Genomic DNA, 21,999 nt, shown 5'->3' on the forward strand with positions numbered 1-21,999 from the left:
AATGAGATAATGCCGTCCATGAATCACAAAGAGCTTCCAGAGCAAAGTATTAACCCAAATACAAAGCCAAGTTATGTACAAAAAGATGGAAATGTCCAAGAGTTGCCATTGCAACTGGAAGGAAGTGATAAGATAATGCCATCTGTGAAAGAAGAGATACTTCCAGAGCAAAGTATTAACTCAAATACAGTGCCAAATGAGTGTTTTAAAGAAAAATATGAAATGCATATAGATGAGATAATGCCGCCCATAAAACAAGAGGAGCTTCTAGAGAAAAGTATTGACTCAAATAGAGAAAGGGATTCTGAGTATTTCCCTATACGATTAAGAAGACCAGATGAAATGCAATGCTTTGATAGTATGGTTCATGGTGTAGGGGCTGATAGTATGGTTCATGATGTTGGGAATGGGCCCTGTATAAGGCCAAACAATGAAGTAACATCATCAGTAACATCTCAACTGTCAAATAGTGTACATACTGTCCAAAAAAGTGAAGTTAGAAGTGATTCCTTTTCTAGTATAGAACCACCTATAAATCCTGACAAAATGCAATGTATCAAATGTGGTGAATTGTTTGTAGATGTTAATATCTTTGCAAAGCATATGTTAACATTATCTTGCAGTGATGGGGAAAGCACTTCCAAAGGGCAATATGTGTGTGGGGTCTGTGGAAGCCAGTACAATACAAGAGATGATCTCAGAAGACATGAAAACAACCACAATATAGAATTACCTTTCAAATGTTTTTTTGTGATGAAATTTTCCCGAGCTCCGATACTTGCGTAAGACACCAGAAACAGTGCATGATAATATCAGGTCAAAGGTCACCTGATGATGTTGGTAGTAGAAGCAAATATGATGACAAAGTGAACTATGAATTGAAAGTGATATGTAAAAAGTTGAAGTACTGTGCAGATTGTCACCAAGCTTTCACTTCAAACTTGGATTTTCTCAAACACAAAGAAGAGAGACATGTTGAAAAGCAAAACGCTTGCAAGCCATATGTGTGTTCCAGTTGTGGTGAGGGTTTCTCCAATGCACGTCTTTGTTTGAAACATGCTAGTATGTGTGAGCTTTTATCTGGTTCGGTAGAAACTGAAATAAAGGAAGATGAAAATGTCATTGAAGAGTTAGCAAGTCCTATAGCTGATGAAGTGGGAAATGATTCTGCTGCGAATGTGTTGCGGAAATGAAAGTATCATTCCAGGTTGAATGTGAAAAATTACATTACTCTGCGAAGAATGCAAGAAAACTTTTTCTTCCAAATTGGACTTTGCCAGGCACCGGAGGGAACATATGGAAAAACAGTACCAATGTACATATTGTCAGCAAGATTTTAAACAGTCGGGAAGTTTCATTTGGCACCAACGGAAGTGTTGCAAGAAGTTGCGTACATGTAGCTGTTGTCATAAGGAATTCCGTAAAGTTCTTTGCCGGCTAAAACATGAGCTTACACATGAATCTTTGTCAAATGCAATGAGAAAAGCATTTGCAAAGAAACTGAAAAGGGCACTGTGCCCGATTCCCAAAGCATATTGTTGTGGTAAATGTGGGAAGCGATATACGAATTATGAAGATTGCTGGCATCATAAAGTCCTGTATCATACCAAGATGAAAAATACAAAAGTCCCTGCTAAGAGAAGTACTGGTAATGCTGCAGATGTTGGTACAAAGATGTTGAGTATCAATGCTGCAATAAAAAATGCAACATCAAAACCAAGATCTTACCATCAACGTTGCGTCCCTCAAAAAATGTTCACCTGCTCTGGATGTCTCAAGAGATTTTTCAGATCAGATATTTGTATGAGTCATCAGATGAAATGTAAGTTTGTATCGAAAGGGAAAGGTGATGTAAAGATGAAATGTGCTCAGGTAGGGGACCATGAAGAGTTGTATTTTAGCTGTAAAGAATGTGAACAAACATTTACAAGACGTCATGCACTGCAAAGGCATCGACTTGTGCATCTTAGAAGCAGAGATAGTAGTGTGGAGAAAGTGAATGGCAGAGAGGTTGGTGATGTGAAGAAAAGAGAAGTGGAGGATAAGGAAATTAAGATGGATGGTCAATACAGAATACAGGTAGAAACAGGTGAAATTGTACCTGTACATTGTAGGAACATAGATGGTAGTGTGGAGAAAGTTTGTGGCAGAGAGGATACTGATGGGAGAAAGAACGGAGTAGATGATAAGGAAGTTGAGATGGATGGTCATAACATGACAGAAAGGGGTGAATGGATTGCTGATCCAATCAGGAGGAGGTCATCCAGAAAAAGAACCAACAGATTAAACATACACAAAGTTACAGGTGGTGGTATCCATGAAAGTGACCAAGATGATGCAGATGTGACAAGAAGGTTGAGGAAAAGAACAAAAAGAATAAGGTATGAGATGGAAGATGATGAATCTGAGGAGGAGGTGAATGAGAACAGTAAAGATGAAGGAAGTAGGAAAAACATTGATGGCAAGATTGCAGGAGTGGAATCCAATGATGAAGAGTGGGCACCCGCAAATGTAAGCTCAAGTGCATGGCTATCTGAACCAAACTTTGATTCCAGCGATGATGATTTTGCACCAGGGAACATTAATAGAGGAAGTGTAAAACATGGTTCTGGTGGTAAAATGAAAGAAGCAGGAAGTAGGAAAAGCATTGATATCAAGATTGCAAAAGTGGAATCCAATGCTGATTGGATACCCAAAAATTTACGCTCGAGTGCATGGCTATCAAAAACAGACTTTGAATCCGGTGATAATGATTCTTTAAAAAGAAGGTCAAAGACTGTGCAAAACCATGTGTGTAAAGTTTGTGGGCAGGCTTTTCCTTTTGCCTCAGTATTAGTAGTGCATACTGAGATGGTTCACTCAGATGAGAAGCCCATGTACACTTGTAGGAAGTGCACCATCCCATTCAAAGCAAAACATCAGGTGACGTGGCACACGGCAATCTGTGTGCGAGTTTGCATCCACTGTGGGAAGGAATTTGAATCAAGAGGGGAGTGTGACAAGCATGAAGCAATTTGCCCTGTTGGATTACAAGTTAATGGGCCAAAGGGTGTTGGAAATAGGAGTGCATGTGATGGAAGTGATGAGAGCGGAAAGGTTGGTCATGGTGTGATCAAAGAATCGGTCCCTGTTTTATGTACAGATGAAACTAGTTCAATTGGTAGAAAAGATGTTGACGACAAGGTGAAAGATAGTTGCGCATCAGAAACATTAAGCTCTAGTGCTTGGCTGTCGGAACCAATCTCTGATAATGGTGATAAATATATGTCACGTGCAGGGTCAAATACTGTGTACAGTCATGTGTGTAAAGTGTGTGGTAATTCTTTTCCCTTTGCCTCAGTATTGGCAGCGCACACTCAGGTGGTTCACTCAGACAAGGTGAAGCACATGTACAATTGTAAGAAGTGCACTACCCCTTTTAAAACAAAAAGTCATGTTACATGGCACATGGCATTCTGTGTGCGAGTTTGTATCCACTGTGGGAAGGAATTTGAATCAAGAGGGGAGTGTGACAAGCATGAAGCAATTTGCCCTGTTGGATTACAAGTTAATGGGCCAAAGGGTGTTGGAAATAGGAGTGTCTGTGATGGAAGTGATGAGAGTGGAAAGGTTGGTCTTGGTGTGAGCAAAGAATCAGCAGCTGATTTATGTGCAGATGAAACTAGTTCAATTGGTAGAAAAGATGTTGACAACAAGGTAAAAGACAGTTCACAAACATTAAGCTCTAGTGCTTGGCTGTCGGAACCAATCTCTGATAATGGTGATAAAGATATTTCACCTGCAGGGTCAAATACTGTGTACAGTCATGTGTGTAAAGTGTGTGGTAAGTCTTTTCCCTTTGCTTCTGTATTGACAGCGCACACTCAGGTGGTTCACTCTGATGAAGTAAAGCACATGTACAATTGCAAGAAGTGTACCACCTCTTTCAAAACAAAAAGTCATGTAACATGGCACATGGCAGTCTGTGTGCGAGTTTGTGTCTACTGTGGGAAGGAGTTTAAATCGAGAGAGGAGTGTGACAAGCATGAAGCAATTTGCCCTGTTGGATTGAAAGTGAATGGACCAAAGGGTGTTGGAAACAGTAGCACCTGTGATGGAAGTGATGAGAGTAGAAAAGTTGGTCACGATATAGTCAAAAAATCGGCAGCAGATACTACATATGGTGATGGGGAAACAGTTTTGAAATTTCAGTGTAAAATATGTTACTTGCCATTCCTTACACTTTCCTACTTGAAAAGTCACATGATTTCCCATTCGGATGAGAGAAATTTCAAGTGTGGAAAATGCAGCTCTACTTTTACAAGAAAAAGTCACTTGACCAGGCACCAGTTGTATACCTGTAAGGGAGTTTCAGAGGCTGGTGATAAGAGCCCCAAAGAGGTAAAAACTAATTTAATTGGTAGAAGAGATGAGGATGGCAAGGTGGAAGATGGTTGGGCACCAGACATGTTAAGCTCGAGTGCTTCGCTGTCAGAAGTAAACAAGGTTACAGGAGATCAAGGTTTTAATGAGAGTGACCAAGGTGATGAAGATGGGACAAGAAGGTTGAGGAAAAGAACAAAAAGAATAAGGTATGAGATGGAAGATGATGAATCTGATGAGGAGGGTAATGAGAACAGTAAAGATGAAGGAGTTGACTTGATTGATGAAGGAAGCAGCAAAGGCATTGATAGCAAGATAGCAGAAACGGAATCTGATGAGGAGGATGATTGGGTACCAGATGTAAGCTCAAGTGCATGGCTGTCAGAAACGGACTCTGAGTCCAGTGATGATGATTCTCTACCAAGTAGGTCAAAGACTGTGCAAAACTATGTGTGTGTTTGTGGTAAGTCTTTTCCTTTGGCCTCTGCATTGGCACAACACATGCTCGTTCACTCAGATGAAAGGGGGGCATCATGTAGGAAGTGCACCATCCCTTTTAAAAGAAAGAGTGATATGAAGAGGCACATGGCTATGTGTGTACGAGTATGTGTCTACTGTAGGAAGAATTTTGATTCAAGAGAGGAGTGTAGTAACCATGAATCTGTTTGCCCTGTAGGATTGCAAGTGAATCGGCTAAATGCTGACACTAGAGCCTTTAGCAAAAGCGATGAAAGTGGAAAGATTGATGATGGTGCTGTCAAAGGTTCAGCAGGTTGTGATGAAAGTGAAAAGGATGAGGTTAACAGACAGGAACGAGAGTCAGTTGGTACAGGAGATGAAAAGAAGAAAGAAGTTGCCGGTGATGATGAGTCTATACCAGAGTCATACTCCAGTGATGATGATGGTTATGGTAACAAGTCCTTCCCAGATGCTGTAAAAAACTATGCAAAGAAATTAGCAATGATGAACATGATGAAAATTCATGTACGTGCTCACTCGAAGCATGTTTGTGACAAATGCAACTCTGGATTTAAGCGCAGAATATACTTGCAGAGGCATCGCAGAATCTGTGTAAATGCTTGCAAGTATTGTGATAAGGAGTTTGAATCGGAGAAGAAGCGTAAAGAACATGAAGAGGGGTGTAAAATTGCACATTCAAACTTACTATGTTCATTCTGTGGACAGGGCTTTCATGATCCATATCTTCTGCAGTATCATGAGGTCACTCATGGGAAGAAAGAGCATGTTTGTGAAATCTGTGACAAGGCCTTCTATCATAGAGGAAATTTGATGAAGCACCAAGAAGTTCATGTGACTGAGAAGCTCTTTCTGTGCCAGCAATGTGGTCATTGCACCAAAACTCGGGCATTATTGAAAAAACATCAGTTGGTCCATATAAAGGAAGGCGCTTACAAATGTGATGACTGTGAGAAGAGATTCAAAACATATAATAGGTTAAAAAACCATTTACGTGTGCATACAGGAGTAAAAGCATATAAATGTTCCTACTGTGAGTCGCGTTTTACAACTCCCGGTGGACGATATGCACATGAAAAAATGCACCGGAACGAGAAGAAACATCAATGTGATATCTGCGATAAGAAATTCAATCTACGGCAACATCTGACGCAACATCAAAGGATACATAGTGGTGATCGCCCTTATAAGTGCAAGATATGTGGGGATGGATTTAAGATAGGACATCATTTGACCCAGCATATGGCTACTCACCAAAAGACAGATCGAAAGAAATACTGAGCATCTCCCTTGTTTGAACAGAAATTAATTACTCTTGTCAGATATGATCATTTTTATATGAATAGTGGATTCAAAACGGGTTAGATTTGACCAAAGCAAAATACAATGCAAAAGTAAAGAAGGATAGCACTTGGGTTTTTATCTGATCGATGCATCATTGGTGACTGAGCCCTTCTGGTTCAGTGTTTGTAGTGATGATTGAGAAAACAAATCAAGTGGTCTCATATCATACATTCAAGCAATCAGAATCTGTAGTACTACGTTAAGACTGGAGAAGGTACAAACAAACCTAAATAGATCCAATCAAGTCGTCAAAACAGTGTACTGTACACCAACATGGATTTCAGAGAACATCAGACATGATTCAATCATGTGATTCAAATCATATGTCTCATAATACTCAAACCCTGTTCCACTAGCATTGCTGTCATTTCAATTGTTATACTGTTCCCATTTGTTTATTCAATAAATATTCAATTTTGGAGCCACCTTATGTGTTCCTTCCATTTGAAACTCATACTCCCCCATGTGGAAGGTATTTTCAAAATGTTCCATAGGGGTAGTGTGGATTTTAAATGGAATAGCCCATTTATAGGAAAGTTGCAATATTGGATTGTCACACATGTATGAGAACCAAAATAGTCATTTTGTTGTATCACATTACCAAAGAAAATGATGATTTATTTGCTATTGGTGTGCACATGGTGGTTCAAAACAGTTACAACCAAAGCAGTACTCTTTTTCTCTTTTTGCCTTTTTGGATTTTAGTGCTTGGTTGAGAGTCTTGCACTGGAGAAGTGGTCATAAAATCAAATTGTTGTGCTTTGTGTAATTTTCAATTGCTTAATGTCATATTTAGTTTATTGTATTTTTTAATGTTTTTAAATGGAAATTACCCATCAGTTCATGATATATTGTTGTGAGCATGTTTTAATGACTTTTCATACACTCTGAGAGCCACGTAGCCAATCAGTAAATGATAGAAAAATATGCTTATTGCAGAAATATTGTATATATTGCACTCACAGTTTCTTGCAAAATTGATTAATTTTTTTAAGGTGGGTGTAATGATATTGGTTTTGTTTGTTATGAAAAATACAAACATTGCAGAAATTCCTTGTTATGTATGAAATAAGTTTTTTAAATGCAGATGACTTGTTGCTCAAGAGATTGGATTCTAAAATGCACTAAATTCTAAAGGTGGATGTTGATGTGCCCAATGCACCCCCTGCGGGGCCTGTGCATTGGAAGTATCAGCATCCCACACTTGAGTCCAATTTCTTTCTCAACAAGTGATGGGCAAAAATCTGAAAGTGATGATGTATTCACTCAGGTTACACAGTGTGTGGTTGTAAAAATATTAGAAATTAGTGTATTTTTATAAATATTAGGTTAGGATTGTCATCCAGAACAACTGAAGAGTGCTTTTTCCAAACAGGTACATTGTAGTTTTTTTAAACATGTTTTTTAAAACAATTGATTCCAAGAAAGGAAACAACTAAAATTGTTTCATTTACATTTAATTGGAATCAATTGCTTTTCCTCTTGAAAGTTGTGGCAAATATAGTTGTGTGTTATTTTATCAAAAAATATCAATAAAACAATTTACTCATACATGTATAGAGAAATGTTAGTTTTTACAATTATGACAAAACACCTATTGAAGGACATTGGTACAGGCTGAGTCAAAAAGAAGTAAACTCATGTTTGAGGGGCTGTAACTCGAGATCTGTAAGGAATCTGCTAAAAATGAAAATACCCCTGAAAAGAGCAAATTCTACACATCTAAATAAAAGAAAGAATTGTTGCAATTGGTCATAGCAAACTCAAGTTATACTCATTTGAATACAACCACCCATTTTTGCAGCTGCACACGGTTTCACTTCCCAAGTAGGGGTCTACCTATTATATTGATTGGTAAGGCGCGATATTCAAATGCAAATAAAGTCCTGTGGCAGGTGTGGTTTCGATCAATAATATCTACATGTTAAAGGGCTCTTTCAATATGAATTTTACCTCATTGCACTACATTATAATAAAACGGGCCAAATGACAACAACATGACACCACAATTTACCGCAAGGGAGCGCACGTGTCTGTCAACGAAGTATCATGAAACTAAGAGTCCCACTAAAGTTCAGCGTCTTTTTCGTCTCCAATTTCCAACAGCTAACCGGGTTTTATGTAAGGGAGCAGTATACAAGAATGTGAACAAGCTCAATGTGCAAGGGACACTAAGGAACAGATAGCAGGAAGCTTCAGGCAGACCACGAACTGCTAGATCACAAGTGAACATTGCTAGAGTTAGACATGCGTTACAGCAATACCAAAGATCAGCTCAATCCTTTACCCAACATTCCCCAATCAAGCTTCTGCCGGATCGTTCGTAAAGACTTGAATTGGTATCCCTACAAACTATAGTACCGTCGTGGACTTTGTTGAATATTAATTAAAAGCAAAAGTTGTCTTTTCAACAATAAATCCTTTTAGCACTTTGCTGATTCGTCGAAATTAAAATGGATGAAAATCAATCAGCCGTGTGCAAAAAAAAAAATGGTTGGCTGTATTCAAATGAGTATAACTTTAGTTTGCTGTAAGCAATTGCAACAATTCTTTTATTTATTTAGACGTGTAGAATTTGCTCTTTCCAGTGGTATTTTTATTTTTAGCAGATTCCTTGCAGATCTCAAGTTACAGCTCCTCAAACATGAGTTTACTTCTTTTTGACTCAGCCTGTAGAGGGGAAAATACCCCAATACGACAATTGCATTGTATGTCCCATGCATTTACCTTGGTGCCCCCACACCTTATGCAACAACACAAGGCTTGGTGCCTACTGCCTAGCATACTTTAGAATGGGCTTGAAATAAGTGCCTGCTAAACAAATTTTTATACTGCACAGGAGTGGTGGACTTCAAGTGAGTTTTGTAAAAGCTGTCTTCCATTTCATGTTTCAAATAAGCGTCAGAGTTGAAGAACAAAAAAGTGGAATCATTTGCATTTTCATTCAACTGTTTTATCAGTCATAAATGGTAGAAACTGTTTGAAATAATTGCAGTTTCTTCCATTTGGTCATCCCAGTATTACACAGGGCTGATGTCACCAAGACTGTTGTCAACATCGACATCGGATCTTGAGATTTGACGATTGTCGACAATGTAAATTATATATGCAACTATATAAGCATCATCCCCAACTTCATTTCAACCAGACACTTAATTGTTATCAAATATCGGTGTAATATCAGTGTAAAATATATCATGTGAATTGCAATTTAATTTTGAACACTTTTCATTCTGAGTAAATCATTATAAGATACATGTATAACATGTCTAGGAAAGTTTGTTAAAGGAGTAGAGGTTGCAAATAAAAGTTACTCGATGGAGTTTGAAACAATTCTATGTTTCCACGTTTTGTCATGTACGTTTTGTCACTTGTACTGGGTAGTTGCAATATACGGTATATCAAATTTATTCTTAGTTAGGGCTATTCCATTTAAAATCCACACTACTGCTGCGGAAGAAATTATTCCATATGGGGCTTATGAATTTCAAATGGTATGAACACATTTTGTAGAACACCATTTGAATTTCATACACCCTATGAGAAAGGTTAAACCTGAACTTCCACATAACAGAGGGAGGATGAGTTTCATATAGAATTGGCTAATGTGCTTATCTCATTTGAAATTCATACTCCCCCTGTGGAAGATATTTCCAAAATCTTCTACAGGGGGAGTGTAGACTTTTAAAATGAATAGCCCATTGAATCATATTTCATGGGTCAGTAGTGATCAAATTATTTGCATACTACTAGTGGGCTCTTCAAATGACAATGAGACATTTAAAAGGTAAAGTTTAGTGTTTTTTAATATTGCGCATCATATCAAAGACATTTCACTTCAGCAATTAGACATCCCATCCAATTTGGTCCTGTAGAACTATCGTTGCCCGGTTAGGTACCAATGACTCTTAACATCACTCTACTGGAGATGTACCGGTAATAAATTGTATCAAGTATAATAATTTAAAACAGTCGCATAGTGTTATTGTTTTTCATTTAAATTAAAAAAAAGATGCTTTGTGCAAATGTTCAGGGTATGATAAAAATTGCCATCGGTACCTCTTCAGGCACCGATAGTGCTATAGGACCAAAAAAGATGTTGTGCCTTTGTTGCAGATCTGCTTTTTATGTCTCATCATAGCTTTTGGTTTTAAATGTTATAACTGAACATTCATCCAGAAGCCTTTCTTAGCATCTTGGATAATTGTACATGTGATATTCAAATGATTTGATCAAAATAAATTCTTAAAATCTGAACTAAAAACAAAAGGCTTTTTTATTACATTTATCACCCGCACTATGCCTACCAAACTACGAAGCAATGCAATGTTTATTAAAACATTGTTTAAACAACATCCCCAAAAGGTACTCGCGTCCATACTAGAGAAGTTTGAAGGACTCAAAACTAAAGTTAACTCTAACATCAGTCACTGAAAAAATGCAAAAAATAATCAATTTCTTAAACTTATAATCTCAACATAAAATTAAGACATGATATACCTGAAATTGTTGGTCACAGCATTGACCTTCATCTGGAGACTGACAAACCAAGTTTGAGATCAGTGACCTTTTGGACACTTTACCCCAAAACTTGGTCATACGCTCCAGGTAACTTGTATCGCCCCCGTCAAAGTTGAATGATGTTTTGTTGAGTCTGATGTAAACTTGACTCCTTCACACTCCTTTCAAAGTATCCTGCAACCCGGTCAAGATTTTAACTTTGTCTAAATCAACTTGGTGGTCGGAGGATTCAATGTGGATGCGCAGGGAAATTTCCAACGAGGTTGTACTCGACCAGCAGCGTTCTAGGAATCTCACCAATTTATATAGGATATACAAGTTACCAAGAGTGTACGACCGAGTTTTGGGGTCAACTGTCCAAATGTCAATGATCCTGAACTTGGGTTGCCAGTCTCCAGATGAAGGTACAAGTTGTGACCAAAAAACTTGAGGTATGTCTTAATTTTGTATTGAGATCATAGATTTAAATAATTCTAAAGTTTATCAACTTTCATTTCAATTTAGAATCTTTAAATGCACCGAAGAGATGACCTACAATAATACTGTTGCAGCATCACATTCATGACGGTGTGTATGTACGACCATTTTGTTTTATCAATGCACTGCACGAAATTTGATGACTATTTTTTAGGCATTTTTACATTCAAATAATATGAAAATAATGTTAGCCATCCATATTAAATGACATACTTTAGCGCCCTGTGCACTTAATGAGTGTTCTGGGTGCTTAATGGGACAAATACATGTACAATTTTCTTGTAAGAATTAAAGCAAAACCCAAAGATTTTAAAGTTGCCAATTTCAAACAAGAACTGAATTTAAAATGTCATCATGGATTTGGAAACTGCATGATAACATACATTTGATGTACGTGTAAATATATCCACAATCTGAAATAGATCATGCTATATAAATACTTATGGTTTGCATGACTTAATTTGTATTATCTTTTTTGATTGGCACAAATAGTTGCATGGTCAGAACATATGATCAATGGTGCATGGAACTTATATAAATTTACAAACATAATTTAATAGCATGAATATAGATTGAAATACAAACAAAACTATAGGAAACTGCTATATTTTATTATTTGATTAATCAACAGATAGCTATCAACCCACTGATTGATGGATTGAATTCCCAACCTCTTTAGAATGCAAAGTTACGGTACCTATCTTGAAAGTGATTTCATCTGAAATAGCTCAATTAAAATTTCAAGATCATTAGAACTCTTGTTAAATGGGCTATATTCCATTTAAAATCAACACTACCCCTGTGGAAGATTTTGGAAATACCTTCCACAGGGGGAGTGTGAATTTCAAATGCAACTTCATGAAGTAGCACATTAGGCAGTTCCATTTGAATTTCATACACCCTCTGAGAAATATTCAACCTGAAGCTTACATGGAGGGAGGGTGAGTTTCTTAGGCTGCGATCACATAGAAGTATTCGGTATTCGCTATACGATTAACGCTCATTCGATCAGGCTGAGTTCACATGAGTATACTATGTGAACTCAGCCTGATCGAATGAGCGTTAATCGTATAGCGAATACCGTATACCATATACTTCTATGTGATCGCAGCCTAATGGAGCTACCTAATGTGCTAATTCCGTTTGAAATTCATACTCCCCCTGTGGAAGATATAATTTCCAAAATATTCCACAGGGGTAGTGTGGATTTTAAATAAAATAGCCCAATTTGCTGATTGATCGCAGCATTACAGAAATAAAGTGAAGTAAAAATTGTCTTACTGTTTTGTATCTTTTTTCCAGGGTTCAACACAAGCTGTATACATTGTAGATCAACTTATTCCTCCAACAAGCAACAGAAGCAAAGAAGAAACCATGACAAGTTCCAACAAGGCATAGGTTGGTAAACTTCATTTCAAACTATCTGATCTCACAAGCACTGCTACAGTAGATAGACTAATATAGCTGCAGAAGGAATTGTGAAAGCTTGTCAATGTGTTGAAGTGACATTATAATATGTGACATGATCAAGGGGAATAAGTCCCATGTCGAGTTTTACACATGTTTCTAAAGAGGACATTTCAAGCTTTCTGAAACTGAAAACCCCATGTTGATACGACTTTTCTTTGCAAAGTTACATCAATTTATCAATCGCTGAAAACAATATAAAACAAAAGAATTGTAACACTTTCTTTGCCAATATCTCAAAATCAATATTAGCAACATCCGACTCATTTCCCTTGATCGTGTCACATATAGTTATAGACTAATATAGCTGCAGAAGGAATTGTGAAAGCTTGTCAATGTGTTGAAGTGACATTATAATATTCTCTGTGTGTTATGATTCAGTTTTTGTGAAGTGTAAAAAATAATATAGAATATAGTTAGTCCCATAGTTATGGATCTGCCAGCACCATCACCCTTCACTCAACTAAAACAGGAACCAACTAGACAATAGAACCAAATTAGGATCGACCGTCGATGCTGCTTTGATGCTTGGTTATTAATGAACTAACAACGAATTAATTCGAATTAGTGCAATTTATACTGGTCAATATTAATACAGGCAAAGATTTATATGTTATTACAATTAACAATAGTAAATTAATTGACTTAATAATTAATAAGGATCAACCAAGCATCAATGGTCGATCGAAAGATCAAACTAATTTGTTTCTAATGCCTTGGTCCTAGAAAATTACCACGAGGTGCCACTGGAGTTAATGTTCCACTGCTACACAGCTTTATATCTCCGAAGTGTATCATGACATTAAACCAAGTGTAAGTTACATCAACCAAAGAAATCATTTACAGTTAAAGACATATTGTAACATTTTCTCACGAGCCCGACCTCAGTTTTTCTAGAAATGTAGATGTTTACACCAATGTACTTTGATGAACTAAGGTACCCTACCAAAATTCAAGCCTAATATGCTGTATTTCTGACAAAATCTGAGATTTTTAATAAACTCTCGTATTCTGTTGGTTTATTTAAGTGATTGAAATATTAGCCGAACGCATATGTGATACCCATATAGCACAGTACGCACACAGTGTTCGGGAACACTCACTGGCGATATTATGCGCTGGTATTAAATAGCGACTTTCATTGTTTTGCCTAATCTGTTCTGGTCAAAATTTAAAATTAACAAATCTGACGGTGAAAACTATCATTTTGTGGAAAAGAAATTATAAATCTATTTTTATGGAAATGTTAAAACATGGCTTTAAACGATTCAAACCAAATAATTACAGATATTAATTTGTGTTAAGAAACATATAACACAGAAGAAGAGGCAAATCATTATTTATCAAACTAATATACATGAATGGCTTTTCTAGTATGGAGGAGTGGCATACCCATGGTGATAATACAGGTACAACATTGGACCCGCCTGTAAATGCTCACAAAATGAAATGTATCAAATGTGGTCTATTGTTTCTAGATACTGACGCCTTTGCCAAACATGTATTAGAAATGTCTTGCAGTGATGGGGAAAACACACCCAGAGGTAAATATGTTTGTGGTAGCTGTGGAAGCCAGTACAATACAAGAGATGAATTCAGAATGCATGAAAACAATTGTGGCATTGTAAATAGTCATGTATTGCAAATTGACTCAAATACAGAGCAGGGTCATGAGTGTTTTCAAAAACAAGATGGAAATGGCCCGGAGCTGCCATTGCAGTTGGAAGGATGTGATGAGATAATGCCAGCCATGAAAGAAGAGGAGCAACGTATTGACTCCAATACAGAGTTGGGTTATGAGTGTTTTCAAGAAGAAGATGGAAAAGTAAATGACAATAAACTACCATTGCAAGTTGAAAGAAGTGATGAGATAATACCGTCCGTGAAACAAGAGGAGCTTACAGAGCAAAGTATTGACTCAAATACAGACCCAAGCTATGAGAGTTTTCAAGAAAAAGATGATATGGAACCAAGTGATGAGATAATGCCGTCCATACGGGAGCTTCCACAGCAAAGTATTGACACAAAGACAGAGCAGACTTATGACTGTTTTGAACAAGATGGAAATGTAAGTGGCCAGAAACTACCATTGGAAGTGGAAAGAAGTGATGAGATAATGCCGTCCATGAAACAAGAAGAGCTTCCAGAGCAAAGTATTGACTCAAATACAGAGCAGAATTATGAGTGTTTTGAAGAAGATGGAAATGTAAGTGGCCAGATACTGTCGTCTGTGAAACAAGAGGAGCTTACAGAGCAAAGTGTTGACTCAAATACAGACCCAAGCTATGAGAGTTTTCAAGTAAAGGATGATATGGAACCAAGTGATGAGATAATGCCGTCCATACGGGAGCTTCCACAGCAAAGTATTGACACAAAGACAGAGCAGACTTATGACTGTTTTGAACAAGATGGAAATGTAAGTGATGAGATCATGCCGTCTGTGAAACAAGAGGAGCATCAAGAGCAAAGTATTGACTCAAATGCAGAGCAGAATTATGAGTGTTTTGAAGAAGATGGAAATGTAAGTGGCCAGATACTGTCGTCTGTGAAACAAGAGGAGCTTACAGAGCAAAGTGTTGACTCAAATACAGACCCAAGCTATGAGAGTTTTCAAGTAAAGGATGATATGGAACCAAGTGATGAGATAATACCGTCCATACGGGAGCTTCCACAGCAAAGTATTGACACAAAGACAGAGCAGACTTATGACTGTTTTGAACAAGATGAAAATGTAAGTGATGAGATCATGCCGTCTGTGAAACAAGAGGAGCATCAAGAGCAAAGTATTGACTCAAATGCAGAGCAGCATATTGAGTGTTTTCAAGTAAAAGATGAAATGCAAATGGAAACAAGTGATGAGATTATGCCGTCCATTAAACAAGAGGAGCATCTAGAGAAAAGTATTGACTCAAATCCAGACCAGGGTTATGACTGTTTTGAAGAAGATGGAAATGTAAATGTAAATGACCAGAAACTGCCATTGCAAATTGAAAGAAGTGATGAGATAATGCTGTCCATGAAACAAGAAGAGCTTCCAGAGCAAAGTATTAACTCAAATACAGAGCCAAGTTATGAGTGTTTTGAAGAAAGTGGAAATTTAAATGACCATAAACAACCGTTGCAAGTGGAAAGTGATGAGAGAATGTCGTCCGTGAAACAGGAGCTTCCAGAGCAAAGTATTGACTCAAATACAGAACAGGGTTATGAGAGTTTTCAAGAAAAAGATGGTAATGTAAATGCCCAGGATCTGCCAATTGAAGGAATTGATGAGATAATGTCGTCCATGAAACAAGAAGAGCTTCCAGAGCAAAGTATTGACTTTTGTACAGAGCAGGGTTATGAGGATATTGAAGAAAAATATGGAAATGTCCAGGAGAGTGATGAGATCATGCCGTCTGTGAAACAAGAAGAGCTTCCAGAGCAAAGTATTGGACCAAATACAGAGCCAAGTTATGAGTGTTTTCAAGTAAAAGATGAAATGGAAATAGAAACAAGTGATGAGATAATGCCGTCCATAAAACAAGAGGAGCTTCCAGAGAAAAGTATTGAGACAAAGACAGAGCAGAGCAGTTTTGAACAAGATGGAAATGTAAGTGGCCAGGAACTACCTTTGCAAGTGGAAAGAAGTGATGAGATACTGCCGTCAATGAAACAAGAGGAGTTTACAGAACAAAGTATTGACACAAAAACGGAGCTAAGCTATGAGTGTTTTGATGAAAAAGATGAAATGAAAATGGAAACAAGTGATGAGATAATGCCATCCATAAAGCAAGAGGAGCTTCTAGACAAAGGTTTAGACTCAAATACAGAGCGGGATTATGAGTATTTCCCTATAAGATTAAAAAGACCAGAGAAAACGCACTACTTTGATAGTAAGGTTCATGGTGATGGGAGTGGGTCCTGTATGGCAAGGCCAAATAATGAAGGTAGGGGTGCCGGTGACACCTTTTCTGTTAGAGAGGATTGTAATGGAGATAATACGGGTGAACCATCAGAGCCACCTGTAACTACTGACCAAATGAAATGTATTGAATGTGGTGAATTGTTTGTAGATATTGAAACCTTGGCAAAGCATATATTAAAAATGTCTTGCTATGGTGGGGAAAACGCATCTAGTAGGAAATATGTTTGTAGGGTCTGTGGAAGCCAGTACAATACAAGAGCTGATCTTAGAAGGCACGAAAATAATCATATTGAGTTATCTCTCAAATGTAGTTTTTGCAAAGATTTTTTTTCCAGCTCTGATGCTCGCTTAAGACATCAGGAACAGTGCATGGTATTGTCAGGTCAAAGGTCACGTGATGATTTTGGTAGTAGAAGCAATTGTGACAACGAAGTGAGCTACGAATTGAAAGTAGTATGTAAAAAGTTGAGTTACTGCACAGATTGTCATCAGGCATTCACTTCAAATTTGGATTATCTCAGACACCAAGAAGAGATGCATGTTGAAAAACAAAACGCTTGCAAGCCATATGTGTGTTCTGGTTGTGGTGAGGGTTTCTCTCTTGCAGATCTTTGTTTGAAGCATGCTAGTGTGTGTGAGCTTTTATCTCGTGTTGTAGAAACTAACAGAGAGTTAGATGAAGATGTTATTGAGTTAGAAAGCCCTAATACAGGTGATGACATGAGTAATGAATCTGCTGCAAGTTTGTTGCCAAGAGAAATGATGGGGTCAATTCAAGTACTATGTGAAAAATTATGTTACTGTGCAAAATGCAATCAAACTTTCACTGCCAAATTGGACTTGGCCAATCACCAGAGGGAACATATGGAAAAGCAGTACCAATGTAGATATTGTCAACGAGATTTTAAACAGTGGAAAACTTTTATTTGGCACCAAAAGAATGTTTGCAGGAAGTTCCGTACATGTAGCTGTTGTCATAAGGAATTCCGTAAAGTTCTTTACCGGTTAAAACATGAGCTTACACATGAATCTTTGTCAAATGCAGTGAGGAAAGCTTTTGAAAAGAAACTGATGAGGGCGCTGTGCCCTATTCCCAAAGCATATTGTTGTGGTAAATGTGGGAAGAGATTCACAAAGTATGAAGATTGCCTGCATCATAAAGTCCTGCATCATGCGAAGATGAAAAGTACAGTAGTACCTCCTAAGAGAAGGACTGGTCATGCTGCAGAAGTTGGTACAAAGAATGCAACATCAAAACCAAGATATTACCGTCAACGTCGCATCCCTCAAAAAATGTTCACTTGTTCTGGATGTCACAAGAGATTTTTCAGATCAGATATTTGTACAAGTCATGAGATGAAATGTAAGTTTGTATCGAAAGGGAAAGGTACTGAAAAGATACATCTTCAGAGCAGAGATAGTAGTGTGGAGAAAGGAAATGGCAAGCAGGATGGGGATGGGAGGAAGAGAGGAGTGGAGGATAAGGAAATTGAGATGGATAGTCATAATATAATAGAAACAAGAGGAATTGAACCTGTGGATCTTAGTATCAGAAATAGTACTACGGAGAAAGTAAGTGGAGGGGATGATGGTGATGGAAAGAAGAGCAGAGTAGATGATAAGGAAATAGAGACGGGTGGTCATAACATGGTACAAACAGGTCGTATTGGAGGAGATGATGCTGATGCGAGAAAGAACAGAGTAGATGATGAGGAAATTGAGATGGATGGTCATAACATGATAGAAAGGGGTGAATTTGAAAAGGGTATTGATGAAGAGGTTGTTGATCCAATAGGAATGAACTCATCCAGAAAAAGAAGCAACGTATCAATTATAAACAAAATTACTGAAGACGTATTAAACTTCTCCAAATCAAACATATATGAAAACACAGGAGATCAAGATAGTCACAAAAGCGACAAAGTTGATGAAGATGTGACGAGAAAGGTGATTAATACAGGAAGCAGAAAAGGTCTTGGAATTGGTGAGCAGGTACAAGAGTCTGTTGACAATAGAAGAATAGATATGAACCCAGCCAGAATAGGAAGCAACGAAACTAACTTACGGGATCAAGATATTCTAGAAAGTGACCAAGATGATGATGTGGTGAGAGTAAGGTTGAAGAAAAGAACAAAAAGAATAAGGTATGAGATGGAAGATGATGAATCTGATGAGGAAGGGGATGAGGACAGTAAAGATGAAGGAGTTGATAGGAGAATAGAAATGAACTCAGCCAGAATAGGAAGCAACAAAACTAACTTACGGGATCAAGATATTCTAGAAAGTGACCAAGATGATGATGTGGTGAGAGTAAGGTTGAAGAAAAGATCAAAAAGATTAAGGTATGAGATGGATTCTGATGAAGATGTTCATGAGAATGGTAATGATGAAGGAGTTGACTTGATTGATAACGAAAACAGAATAAGTGACAAGATTGCAGAAGTAGAATCAGATGATAATGAGTGGGTACCAGATACATTAAGGTCAAGTGCATGGCTGTCAGAAACAGATTATGAATCCAGTGATGATGATTCTCTACCAACAACAAGGTCAAATACTGTGCACAGCTATGGGTGTGTTTGTGGAAAGTCATTTGCTTTGGCCTCTGAACTGGCACAACACATGCTGGTTCACGCATATGAGAGGAAGCACAGGTGTACCAAGTGCGCCATCTCATTAAAAACAATCTCTGTGGCAAAGCACACAGCAATCTGTATGCGAGTTTGTGTCCACTGTAGGAAGGAGTTTAAATCGAGAGAGGAGTGTGACAAGCATGAACCAATTTGCCTTGTAGAGAGAGGAAGCATACATGTAAGTGTAACAAGTGCGCCTGAGAGGAAGCATAAGTGTAGCAAGTGCGCTATCTCATTAAAAACAATCTCTGTGGCAAAGCACACAGCAATCTGTGCACGAGTTTGCATCCACTGTAGGAAGGAGTTTAAATTGAGAGAGGAGTGTGACAAGCATGAATCAATTTGCCCTGTAGGATTGTCAAAGGGTGTTGGAAACAGTAGTGCCTGTGACGGAAGTGATGAGAGTGGAAAAGTTGGTCACAATAATCACATGATTGCCCACTCGGATCAGAGAAATTTCAAGTGTGGAAAATGCAGCACAGCTTTTACAAGAAAAAGTCACTTGACCAGACACCAGGTGTATAACTGCAAGCAAGTTTCAAAGGCTGGCGATACTACAGATACTGCCCATTCAGGTCAGAGAAATTACAAGTGTGGAAAATGCAGCTCGGCTTTTACAAGAAAAAGTCACTTGACCAGACACCAGCTGTATAACTGCAAGCGAGTCTCAAAGGCTGGCGATAAGAGCTCCAAAGAGGAAAAAACTAATAAGAGTGGAAAGGTTGGTCATGATATAGTCAAAGAATCAGCAGCAGATCTGTATGCAGATAAAACTAGTTCAATTGGTGGAAAAGATATTGGCAACAAGGGTAAACAAATACTGCATACAAGTGCTTGGCTGTCAGAGCCAGTCTCTGACGATGAAGATATTGACAACAAGGGCAAACAAATACGGCACACAAGTGCTTGGCTGTCAGAGCCAGTCTCTGAAGATGAAGATATTGACGACAAGGGCAAACAAATACTGCATACAAGTGCTTGGCTGTCAGAGCCAGCCTCGGACGACAATGATAAAGATGTTATACCTTCAGCGTCAAATACACTGGACGGACAAGTGTGTAAAGTGTGTGGGAAGTCTTTTGAAAGGTTAGCAGGGCACATGAGGGTTCACTTGAGTAAGAGAAGGTACAAGTGTAGGAAGTGCTCCTTCCCTTTCAAAATGAAAGGTCACGTGAGGAGGCACATGGCAATCTGTGTGAGAGTTTGTGTCTACTGCGGGATGGAGTTTGAATCAAGAGAGGAGTGTGACAATCATGAAGCAATTTGCCCTGTTGGATTGCAAGTGAATAGGGTAGAGGGGGATGGAAACAGTAGTGCCTGTGATGGAAATGACGAGAGTGGAAAGGTTGGTCATGGTGCGATCAAAGAATCAGCAGATGAAACTATTTCAGTTGGTGGTAATGATGTTGATGACAAGTTGAAAGATGATTTGGCACCAGATATATTAAGCTCAAGTGCTTGGCTGTCAGAACCTATCTCTGATAATGATGATAAAGATGTTTTACTGGCAGGGTCAAATACTATGAACAGTCATGTAGGATTGAATGTTAACATACCAATTGCTGTTGGAAACACTAGTGCCTATTATAGCAAAAGCGATGAAAGTGGAAAGATTGATGATGGTGCTGTGAAAGATTCAGCAGGTTGTGATGAAAGTGAAAAAGATGTTGATAATGAGGTTAAGAGACAGGAAGGAGAGTCAGTTAGTGAAGGAGATAAAAAGAAGAAAGAAGTTGTTTGTGATGACAAGAGGATGTCAGAATCATACTCAGACTCCAGTGATGATGATGATTATTTTTATGGGTCTTTCCCAACTCCTGTGAAAAACTATGCAAAGAAGAAATTTGCAATAATAAATGGTGAATATGTGTGTACAGAATGCAATCAATCTTTTACAAAGGCTTCACAATTGAAAATTCACTTGGTTGTTCACTCTAATCCTGCGTACCAGTGCAGCAATTGCAAGTACAGATTCAAGCGTAAAATTTACTTACAAAAGCACCGCAGAACCTGTGTTAATGCTTGCAAGTATTGCGATAAAGAGTTTGAATCGGAGAAGGAACGTAATGGACATGAAGAGGGGTGTTCAAACAAAAATGTTGAAAACAAACAGTATACATGTTCATTCTGTGCGAGGGGCTTCCATGAATTGTCTCGCTTACAAGGCGTCATGAAGTCACTCATGGAAAGAAAGAGTTTGTTTGTGAAACCTGCGGCAAGGCCTTCTATCGGAAAAGTGATTTGACTAAGCATCAAGAATGTCACCTCACTGAGAAGCCCTTTCTGTGCCAGAAATGTGGTTTTCGCACCAAACGTCAGAGTTTATTGAAAAGACATCAGTTGGTCCATATAAAGGAAGGCGCTTTTAAATGTGATGATTGTGGGAAGAGATTCAAAACATATACTAGGTTAAAAAACCATTTACCTATACATACAGGGGTAAAAGCATACACATGTTCCTATTGTGGGCAACATTTTACAACTGCTCTTGGACGATCTGCACATGAGAAATCACACAGGAACGAGATGAAACATCAATGTGATATCTGCCAGAAGAAATTCAATTTATCGCAACATTTGCGGCAACATCTTAAGGTACATAGTGATGATCGTCCTCATAAGTGTTATATATGCGGGAATGGTTTTAAGATAGGACACCATTTGACCCAGCATATGGCTACTCACCAAAAGACAGATCGAAAGAAATACTGAGCATCTCTCCTGTCTGAAGAGGTTTTAGGTTAACCTGATTCACAGAAATTAATTATTTGTGTACAAACTGTTGAGGAATGAATATTAATATAGTTCATACTA

General features: G+C 38.0%; 1 protein-coding gene across 1 annotated transcript in view; it reads left to right on the forward strand.

The window, feature by feature from the left end:
* The window catches only part of LOC140141022 (uncharacterized), a 31,842-nt gene extending 10,412 nt beyond the window's left edge, over window positions 1–21,430 (forward strand). The window contains exon 5 of the mRNA XM_072162803.1: window positions 12,484–21,430. Within this exon, the coding sequence (XP_072018904.1) occupies window positions 14,006–21,430 (7,425 nt within the window). The 5' untranslated portion in view covers window positions 12,484–14,005. The remainder of the gene's footprint in view (window positions 1–12,483) is intronic.
* The last annotated feature ends 569 nt before the right edge of the window (window positions 21,431–21,999 follow it).

The sequence above is a fragment of the Amphiura filiformis genome, chromosome 2 (assembly GCF_039555335.1).
Source record: "Amphiura filiformis chromosome 2, Afil_fr2py, whole genome shotgun sequence".
NCBI lineage: Eukaryota > Metazoa > Echinodermata > Ophiuroidea > Amphilepidida > Amphiuridae > Amphiura > Amphiura filiformis.